The 11,314-nt window shown below is 43.0% G+C and overlaps 1 protein-coding gene across 1 annotated transcript in view; it reads left to right on the top strand.

The window, feature by feature from the left end:
* Positions 1-779: 779 nt before the first annotated feature.
* Positions 780-11,314, top strand: part of ITPRID2 (ITPR interacting domain containing 2) — a 120,689-nt gene continuing 110,154 nt past the window's right edge. Inside the window, exons 1-2 of the mRNA XM_033945095.1 lie at positions 780-1,471; positions 1,567-1,612. Coding sequence (XP_033800986.1) covers positions 1,324-1,471; positions 1,567-1,612 — 194 coding nt within the window. The 5' untranslated portion in view covers positions 780-1,323. The remainder of the gene's footprint in view (positions 1,472-1,566; positions 1,613-11,314) is intronic.

Below are 11,314 nucleotides of genomic sequence, written 5' to 3'. Positions count from 1 at the left end.
CCACTCCCTCTTTGGTGTCTACTCTGTTACAAATCGTGGTATCATCTGCAAAGAGGCACACTTTTCCTTCTAACCCTTCAGCAATGTCACTAACTTTTTGGCATTCCTGCCTTTTAAAGATTTGTGCTACTGAACTCTTGGACCAGACGTTTGTTCAATCTTTTTAAACAGTATATAACATTTTTTTAAATGTAGCACTAGTCACTGACGGTTGTAGGAAGGAATCGGTTTTAAAAGTATTTGCTTTGCTGCTTTACCTTTACAACTCTTTACCCATACTACTGTATGCTCATTAATTAGCTGGGCATTTATAGCAGAGGACAGGAAGAAGGGTTTCATATTTCAATCGCCTCTGCCATAGGATATATAGAGCACACCGTAATGCGAAGAGGTCTAATTGGATTACATCAAAGGGAATGCAATCGAGCTATAATCGAGCGTTCACACACCATGCATTCTTGCTTTTTTTTTTTTTTTTTTTTGTAACCCGCTTTAAAATTCTGTAGTATTAAGCAGCTCCCTCGAGCAGTATTTGAAGTGATCAAATGAAATGAAACTGCATCATGCAGGGACCTCTCGGCTTCTCATCCCTAGGAGTAGAGGCACCTTTCCCCCCACTTCTGCATTGGCTTTAGCTCGCAGACACCCTTGATTTTTAAGTGTCTGCTACTACTATTATTTCTAAAGCGCCGAAAGGCGTACGCAGCGCTGTACATGTCAAACCAGCGATGGGGAAACGTGCATTTTTTTTTTTAATGACACGCAGAGACCGTCCTGCTGCAATTAAACCACCACTCTCCACCCCTTTCTAGAAGGGAAGGGGGTCGCTTGGGTCGGGGATCTGATCACGCGACCTGCCCAGTTTCCTGAGAAACGGGAGCACTTCTGACATGCCGTCTCCCTGCTACTGCTTCGTGGCTCCTCTCCCCTCCTATAAGACTGTTGCGAAAAGTCAGCTTTAACAGTCGCCGTCCTCTTCCCTCTTTTCGCGTGACTAGCTCCGAGCCTGCCCTCAGCTCCAGCGCGCTCCCCGGGCTCAGGCGGGGGGGGGAGGGCGCTCCGTCACCGGCGGGAGGGGCAGGCAGGCGGAAGCAGAGCCGCGTCTCGGTCGTCGGCTGCAGACGGAAGGAAGGAGCGGGCTCGTGGGAGGGGGGGAGCCAGCAGTCCAAGCAGCCCGCGCGCTGTTCCGCAGCATGCCCGCCGCCCTCGTCGTCCGGCCGTCCCCGCGCCCTCTCTGAGCGGCGCGCGCGCGCGCGCTAGGCGAAATCCCCGGGGCGGCCGCGCGCCACTTCCGCCCTCCTCGTACGCGCGAGCCCCCGAGCCATGGAGGCGGCAGCGGACGAGGACTGGACGGCGGGGGCCACCGGGAAGAGAAAGGCCTGGGCGAAGAGCCGGGACTCGTGGCAGGCGTCCGAGGCCGAGGAGCTGGAGGTGGAAGCGGCTCCGCCGGCCGGCGGGCTGGTGGAGACAGGTCTGTCCCGACGCACGATGAGCCTTTTTTTTTGCAGCCTGCCAAAGAACTCGTGCTGCAACTGTAACTTTTTTCTTTTCTGCTTCCTCCCGAAGGGGCTGTTCCGAATGAAAAGATCGCGATCTGGCTCAAAGACTGTCGGTGAGTAAATCTTGGTGCTCTTAACTGCTCGGGACGCAACGAGTCAACTTTGAAGGCTTGGGGAGTTTGCGTGCTGAAGACTTGCGTCCTGCTTTTTTTTTTTTTTTTAAAGTCTGTCTTGTGTTGCCTATGATCTGTTTTCCGAAACTGGGACAGGGATTATGAAAAGGGCACAGCAACCCCCAGATGTAGTCCAATTCATAGTTCTTTCACACCCACCTTGATCTGGGCTCTTCGAGAGGATCGGAAGATGCACTCCACTAGAACTGTCTTTTTCGAGTCTGTGGACTGCTGCTTGATTTTGTAACTGGAGGGGAGAGATCTAAGTACAGTGCAATGTTTCCACCATCACCCAGGCGATGGGAGAGAATGTACCAGGCTACTGCCATTTCCGGTGTTTGGTGTAATAGTTTTCGTTGGTGGGAAGGGGGGGAGGTTGTTAGGGACTTGCAGAATATATACCAATAAAACTGATAGTATAAGGGTAGTAGTGAGTTGGAGACGATTTTTTTCATTATTTTGTTCTAAGAAATGAACCTGTAGTTTTTACATTAGTATTTTGGATTTATCTCTCCAAGGCTCTGGCATAAGAACTTGTATCCCTGTGTCCTGGACCATGTGATATAATATCTGCCCTTCTTTGCACACATTGTGATAGGCACCTTGCTCTGGAATGTTTTGCCTCAATCTTAACAACTACTGTGGGAAATAGCCATCTGGGGGACAAGTCAAAGCTTAAAGCTGCAACTTTAGCGATCACATTTTTAGGTTATTCATTTGGTAGGTGCAACCGAGAAAGCGCCTTTTTAGCACTTTTTCCAAAGGTGGCTAGAAAGGGCTGATGGGGATGGGAGGAGAGAGATCTGCTGTAAACCTGGGATCTGATGTCTTAAACACCGGTACATCCTGTAAGGATCACGTAATGTTTTATGTAGTCAGGTTTGAATTCTCCAGATGCATACCTATGTACAGTTGTTGTTTTGGTTTGTTCCCCGTCCCTTTTATCTTGAGGATTAAATCTTTGACCTTTAAAGTTTCTGAAACTTTAGAAATGGCATTTAAAGTTTCTTCTTTATTGTTGTTCTTTTCTCCAAATATCTGACTAGCTGACTCATTCAAATATACGATTATGTTTAATGTTTATAATCTTTTGTAAACCGCGTAGAACTTTTTGGTAACACGGTCTATAAGTATTATGCTATGCAGTTTGTTTTGAATCTCATATATTTTGCAAGGCCTGTCGACATAACACCAAATGAAGAGGGGGAAGATTTTTTTTTAAAGGGTGGCAGTAATAGGTACTTCCCTTTTATTTTTTAAAATCTGAGCCCCCTGCTTTTGTTTGTTTTATGTTTATAAGCCATGCAGAACAGACTTGGCACAGTTGCATCCCAGCTTGTTTCCGGAAGAAACTTTCAGAAACTTTAAATATGAGCATTATTTAGGGGTCCATTTATTAAACTGTAGTAGAGATTGACTTTAGTGCGCCCTTACACGAGTCTTTCCTGTGTGATGAGGCCATTTTTACTATGGCTGATTTCTGGGGTCCCCCCCCCCCAATTAATGGTCATGCACAAATGCTGCATTTTTTAAAAATGACTATGGGAGCCCTTATTGCTTCCTATTTTGTAGGCAGTAAGGGATCCTGTGTTATCCATGCGCTAATCAGTTAGCATGTGATAATGTAGGTGCCCTATCTGGGTAGTGCAGGAATGTCCACATTCTGTTCCTGATACGCCCCCCCCCCCTTAAAAATGTAAATAAATAAATATAACTTATACTTAGCACATACACATGGCAATACTAATGTGGAACAATTTAGCATATCCTATGTTAGACCATTTTTGCTGTGTTAGACATGTGTTGGCGCCTAATTCAGCTTAGTAAAAAGGCTTCTTAATCGCCAAGAAGAAGAAAAAAACACCACACATGCATTTAGAGTGTTCTATAGAAAAATGCTGTGTCCTTATTGGGTTATGATCATATTTCAAAAGGTAGCATCTGGAGTTAAGATCCTTCTCCCTCCTCCACCCCATAGACTGCAGTCTGGTTGCTCAGGTAGTTGGCAATCTACGCCTTTCATTTTCATCCTACAGCACATGCAAGAGTCACAAAGAGTTACTTTAATAAGAGTAGTGGTGTACCTAGGGGGGTTGATGCCCAAGGCAGTGGTGCCTGGCATCGCCGTGCTGTGTACCCCCCACCCCCATAGCACCATGAGCTCCTCACCACTTAAGCTCCTCCCCCACCCTCTGCGTTTCTCTTGAAATATTTTCCGACACGAACATCAGGGAAGGGGTAAAACGCGGACCTGACGGACCTCGTGGATCTAAAACCACACGTCCTTAAAAATCTGAGGTCCGTGCCACTTGTAGTTTCTGGCTTTGACAGACCTCTATGACAATTTTGCTCTGACGGATCCATCTCAGCATAGGGAGGGAAAAGAATTAGGATCCGTCAGCGGTAAAATGTCATAGAGGTCTGTCAGAGCCAGAAACTACAAGTGACGCGACCTCAGATTTTTAAGGACGTGCGGTTTTAGATCCGCGAGGTCCGTCAGGTCAGTGAGGTCCGCGTTTTACCCCTTCTCCGAGCATCATCTTCCACCTGCTCCTCGCGGTGGCCTTGGCTTCCTTTTATTGTCGCATCCTGGTTCCGCAACCAGGACATGACGTCAGAAGGGACCAGAGGCCAGCGTGAGCAGCAGGTGGAAGATTCTGCCCGCACCGGCAAACATTTCAAGAGATGCACAGTAGGGGTGGAGAGGGGCCGGTGCCCCTGCAAAGATAGTGTCTGGGACGGTCCGCCCACACCTTACTATGCCATTGGGTAAGAGTAACGGGATTTGATATATTGCCTTTCTGTAGTATAATCATTATATGCAGGTACTTTCTGCGTCTCTGGTGGGCTTACAGTCTTAAGTTTTGTACCCGGGACAATGGAAGGTTAAGGAAGGAGATGCAATATGAAGTGAACCCAGTTTCCCAGGTTCTCAGCCCATTGTACCAACACTAGGCTACTCCTCCACAGAGATAAGCACAGTTTCCCCCTTGATCACTTTTCCAAATTAAACTACAGGTCTAAACATGCAGTTGTAAATGCAGTTTATATTTTTGAAGTAGACCTATTTCTGTTGTAAAATAGGAAATACATGGTCTGTGCAGGCTGCAGGTACTTACTGTATATGCAAAAATATCAATTTTCCAAAATAAACACTTGCACATGCAAAGTCATATAAATAAATTGTCTTTTTACATGTACATATGATACACAGTCCTTCTAAAATGACCTCCTTTGAACATGTGTTCTCCCAAGGTTCGCATGAGGCAACTTTCAGATTTTACATTAATTTATCTTATTTGCATGTTTTGCTTCAGTGCACATTAAGCAGCTGCATGAACTCCCATAAGCATTTAGGGGATAAGTTTATAAACCCATTTGTTAACTGCGTCTTATAAAAAATACCAAGTGGCATGAAACCACATGTAATGACATGATGGAGTATACTTTGCCAGTAGGCAGGTAGAGAGGGTAAAGCTTGAATAGAACGCCAGTAGAATTTTCAAGCATGTACGCAGATTAGAAAATACACTCATTTACATGCGTGGTTAATCTAGACACAGACTTTACACCTGCTAAAGAGCAGACCTGCCCACATATGCAAGATAGCTTCAAATTTTGCTGCTTATGCTAATATTTTATAAAGACCCCTAGGTTTCTATGGTGATTATTTTAGAAGCTCAATTCTTATTTTGGCTGTCTGAAAACTAGCATTTAGATATCCACATTGCATGGCAAAGTCAGGCTATGGACATCAAACACTGTAGTATGTCCATATGGCACAGGAGCATAGTCTGGGCATATTATGGGAGGGCCCAAAATATGGACATCTAACTGCAGTCTCAGAAGGGGAAGGGCTGTATTGTCTTTGTCTAAAAAGATAGACATTGTTGTTTTGACCTAGTATTTGTCACATCCAAGTTACAGAAGGGTGCTCTGTCCACTGTTAAGACATGACACCTCCATAATTCCCCATTTCCCCAGTAGTTGCCTTCTCCCTACTTCACTGATTGTGAAACTGGTCAGGGATACCAGGCTGTGACAGCTTCAGAGCCACATGCAGATCTGAGAAATAGCCTAAGTGTTGGTGCAGTAGACTGAAAGAGACTTGGTTTCAAATCCTACTTCAGGTCTTTTGTAATGGCTGGGTTTTACTAAACAGTGCTAGAGGTTTTTAGCACGGACTGGTGAGGTAAATGCTTTGATGCTCATAGAAATTGTATGAGCATCGAAGCATTTACCTCGTCGGCCTATGCTAAAAACCTCTAGCGCCGTTTATTAAAAAGATCCTTAATCATCCAGGGACAAAAAAATCAACATAAAGTTATTTACCGTACTTTGTATTTGTGACAAATAACACCCCTCCCCCCTTTACAAAACTGCAAAAGCAGTTTTTAGCAACATTTGGCGCGCTGAATGATCCGTGCTGCTTCTGACACTTATAGGAACTCTGAGCGTCAGGAGCAGCATGGAACATTCAGAGTGCTAAAAACACTTTCGCAGTTTTATTAAAGGGAGGGGGGAGGTGGGGGTGTTTTGCATTTTCCAGGATACAATTGAAACTTGGCTCTTGCTAGACAGGGTATGAGTGAGTACCAGTGTAGTTTTAATTTATTTATTTTGGGCAATTTTTTTAAAAAGAACATTGTGGCCCCCTTTTATCAAGCTGCGGTAGAGCGTTTTATCTCGCCTGCCCACACTAAATGCTCTGACACTCATTCAGTTCCCATGAGCATCAAGAGCATTTACCTCGCCAGCTCATGCTAAAACACTCCACCGCAATTTGATAAAAGGGGGCCTGTGTATGGTTTTGTTTTTTTTTTCTGCAGAAAAATATAGATCCATTTTAATTTATAAAAAATGGAATTGTAGAGATTTATTTCCTAATCATGGTTTACAACATTTTGGATTGTACTGTTTTGATTTTGCCTGTTTGGACCTTTATATGTTGACTGGTAAAGCATCAATAACCAAAAAACACCCTCCAAAGTACAGGTCTACGTATCAGAATTATATCAAAAGGGAGAAAAGACCTCAGTGTCCAATAGGGGCTCTATATAGCTACCCACATAGACAAGCTGGTTTCAAACATAATTTGAGACCAGCAGACACATCCTTGGTCAAAAAACTACCAAATAGGAGAGTTATAATGTATCAGTCTCTATCAAAAAAGCACACTCTCCTTCAAAACTCTCTTTCAAATTCAATTTTTTCAATAAAAGTCACTTTCACTGTTATACAATTTTTTTAGTATTTTTCAATTTTTCAATGAAGTCACTTATCTGAACATTGCTGTTTAAACGTAGTCCTGGGGTTAGAAAGTAGGAAAAATTGCTCCGTGGAAAGTAAGCTGAAAGCTATTCAAGCATGACCATTACCACACTTCCATATAATCCAACAGGGCTCCCTGTTTCGCTAACATGCTTCTTCAGGGATTTGCTGTAGAAAAACAAAACAAGCTCGTTGCACAGAACTTCAAAGTAACAAAAAAACAAAACAAAAAATCAAAATGCAGCTTAACCCACAGCGTCCATTCACCCGCTTCCACTTGGCCCTGCAAAGGGTTTGAGTTTGGGACCACTGCTCTAGACTCTATCAAATTAGAAGAAAACAAAAGTAGACTCAGTAAATATTCTGGACTAGATCCCTCAAACATTTTAAATAATCCCACGCTTCTTTGAACATTTGGGTTACAGTTGGTTGATGTAGAGTGAGGCAGTTGAGAGGCGTTGTAAACTTGGTTATTAATATAGACATATTTCAGATTTGGGTGGAAAAAAAGTACATCTAATGGAGCTAAAAATACGGTACTTGCCCAGGGTCATAAGGAACTACAGTGGGAATTGAACCTAATTCAGGTCTCTAGCGATTAGGCTACTTGTCTACTCAATAGCTTTTGACATTTTAATTTGGAGCAGTGGTGACAGAGGAGATGTGATAGACTAGATTACAAGGTCATGAATGTTGACCAATTATATACACTTTCAAGTAGTATTGGGAGTAGGGTTATGCCATGAAATTAACTACAGTGTAGTAGCAAATTTAAAATCTAGAAAGTGCTTACTCAGTGAAGGCATAATTAAAGCGTAGGATTTGCTGCCAGGAAATATGTTCAAGGCTAGTAATTTAGCTGAGTTTAAAAAAAGGTTTGAACAGTTTCTAGATGGCAGGCTCATTAATCATTATTTAATGGGATAGTCTTACATGCCTCCGTCTTTTGCTTCTGAGCAGCATGATACAGGTTTTTCTATTTGGGATCTGATGTGTTCAGGTGGATCAATTAGACGATGTCTGAGGGAGATGATTTTGGGTTAATGAACTTAATGTTTTTATAATGAAAAATTGATGTTTGCAGGAAAGGTGAGGAGGAGATAGATCAAAGGGAAAAACAGATGAACAAATAGCGAAGGGAAGAATGAATAGAAGATGAGGGGAAAAAAACAGAAATGCGTTGGTTCCTTGAAGAAAGGGTTGGAAAATGACTAATGATAAATCACAAGAGTGCTAATAGAACATTAGTAGACTCAAGTCCATTTACAATTTAGTAAAAATAGACTATGAGCAAGTCTCTATGGATGGGGTGTATTTGAGGATTTTAAGGGAATCTATACAGTAGAGTTTCTAATGGTGCTGTTTAAGGGGTCCTTTTACTACGCTGCATTAGGTGCTAACGCGCACATAGGGGTCCTTTTACTAAGGCACGCTAGCTGATATAGCGCGTGCGAACTGATTTAGTGCACGTTAATGATTAGCGTGTGCTGATGGCTAACGTACCCATTAATTCTTTAGATACGTTAGCATTTAGGACACGCTAATCATTAGCGCACGCTAATCATTAGCGCACACTAAATCAGCTAGTGCGTCTTAGGAAAAGAAGGGGATAATGCAGCAGAGAAAAAAGACTAATGCGGGATGCTCTAAAGCATTAGTGTGCATGCTAAATGATTCTGTCAGGGGTGGAGAGTGAGAATTCCCGCATTAACCAGTTAGTGCATCTGTTACCATTTGATAAGGTTAATGCATGGATAATGAGGGAAGCCTTTATTACCTACAAATAGGATGGCGGTAAATGCTCCCTTGCTAATATGGCCACAGAAAAAAAATAGCCTTAGCACATGGGAAAGACCCATGTAAAGGCACAGCCAAGGCCAATTTTTACTGTAGCTTTGTAAAAAGACACCTAAATTTGGATAGTCTGCCTTCAGAGAAAGGAGTTAATCGAATGAATTGGAGATATACAATTATTACCTCTTTTTTTTTTTTTTATAAAAAAAATGGAAATAAGGAGTAGGCTAGTAACCCTGCTTCTAAGTAAACTCATTGAATTGGAACTAGGGAAATTACAAATAAAATTACTACTAATTAGTTGGGGGAAATTATTAATGGAATAACTAGTAATTACTCTTGTGGGAATTCTACAAAAAAAAAAAAGTAAAATTCTTCAAAAAAAGAGTCCAAAATGAGGCATGAGGCAAGAAAGCTCGAGGAACGGTCAGGTGTGTACAAAAGTGGAGACCAAAAACTGTGCTACTTACCATATCTGGGAAAAGTCTGCACTGCAGTTATGGCCCCCTTTTATCTAACTGTGTTAGGGTTTTTTTTTTATTGCTAGTCACTGTGCTAGTCATAGTTATTCTTTGAGCGTTGGAGCTTTTACTGTAATGGCCTGCGATAAAAATACCCTAACGCAGCTTGATAAAAGGGGACCTATTTTAGGACCTAGGGAATATCAATAAGTCACCTACTGGACCCCCCCCCCTCAAAATAATAATAATAATAAAACAAGCTAAACTGCTCTGCAGTGGCAGACGGAAGTAAGTCCATTTCTCCTCAAAATAAGTTAAGTGTCTATTGGTAATCTAGGAAGTGTGTCCAATCCTTATATGTATTCAGCTTCTGCATAGCTCCTTAAGGATCCAAAACCACACTTTCCCCACAAATTAGCCAAAGTGAACTACCAGCAGCGTCTACTGTGAACTATCAAGACTCAAAGTGAACAAAGCCATGGGACCAGACAATCTACACCCCAGGGTGCTTAGAGAGTTGAGTGATGTCCTGGCGGAACCGTTATCCGCGCTCTTCAATCTTTCCCTAAGTACAGGAAGAGTCCCGTTGAACTGGAAAACAGCTAACGTCATTCCACTCCACAAAAAGGGATGCAGGACGGAGGCTGCGAATTACAGACCGGTGAGTCTCACATCAATAGTGAGTAAACTTATGGAAACACTAATTAAACTTAAATTAGATACGATCCTGAACGAGGAGAATCTATGTGATCCCCATCAACGTGGATTTACAAAGGGAAGGTCCTGCCAATCCAATCTAATCAGCTTCTTTTACTGGGTAACAAGAAAGCTGGATATGGGGGAGTCCCTGGACGTCGTGTACTTGGACTTCAGTAAAGCTTTTGATAGTGTCCCACACCGCAGGTTATTGAGCAAGATGAGTTTGATGGGATTAGGTGAAACATTAACTGCATGGGTCAAAGACTGGCTAAACAGTATACGTCAGAGGGTGGTGGTTAACGGTACCCTCTCCGAAACTCGGAGGTGATCAGTGGAGTGTCGCAGGGCTCAGTCTTGGGCCCGATCCTATTTAACATTTTCATAAGAGACCTGGCTCAGGGGCTTCAAGGTAAAATAACATTATTCGCCGATGACGCCAAACTATGCAACATAGTAGGCAAAAACACACTGCCCGACAGTATGACGCGGGACCTACTCTTACATTGGTCCTCGACTTGGCAACTAAGCTTCAGTGCCAAAAAGTGTAAGGTCATGCACCTTGGCAGCAGAAATTCATGCAGAACTTACACCCTAAATGGTGAGACCTTAGCTAGGACTGCAGCAGAATGAGACTTAGGAGTGATCATTAGTGAAGACATGAAAACTGCCAATCAAGTGGAGAAAGCTTCATCTAAGGCTAGACAAATGATGGGTTGTATCCGTAGAAGTTTCGTCAGCCGGAAGCCCGAAGGCATAATGCTGTTGTACAGATCCATGGTGAGACCTCATCTGGAATATTGTGTACAATTCTGGAGGCCACATTACCAAAAAGATGTGCTGAGAGCTGAATCGGTTCAGCGAATGGCCACCAGGATGAGGAACGGCTGAGTAAATTGCAGCTATACTCACTCGAGGAACGCAGAGAGAGAGAGGGGAGACATGATTGAGATGTTCAAATATATCACAGGCCGTATCGAGGTGGAAGATGATATCTTTTTTCTTAATCTAATCAGCCACAAGAGGGCATCTGCTGAAAATCAGGGGCGGGAAATTTCATGGCGACACCAGGAAGTATTTCTTCACCGAAAGAGTGGTTGATCATTGGAATGATCTTCCACTGCAGGTAATTGAGGCCAGCAGCGTGCCAGATTTTAAGAAAAAATGGGATAGGCATGTGAGATCTCTTAGTGGAAGAAGTTAGGGGGGGTGGGTCATTAGAGTGGGCAGACTTGATGGGCCATGGCCCTTTTCTGTCGTCATTTTCTATGTTTCTATGTTTCTACCTTCTTCCATTCCAAGGTAGTGCTATCCCTATGGGATTCGGTATCAAAAAAGAGAGCTGTCCAAAAAAGTGACACAGTGTGTTTTCATGTAGTTTGTATGATTTATCATTTCTATTGCACTATCAAAGTTTTAA

This window comes from Geotrypetes seraphini, chromosome 5 (genome assembly GCF_902459505.1).
Source record: "Geotrypetes seraphini chromosome 5, aGeoSer1.1, whole genome shotgun sequence".
NCBI classification, from domain to species: domain Eukaryota; kingdom Metazoa; phylum Chordata; class Amphibia; order Gymnophiona; family Dermophiidae; genus Geotrypetes; species Geotrypetes seraphini.
This window is presented reverse-complemented; position numbering and strand designations above follow the sequence as displayed.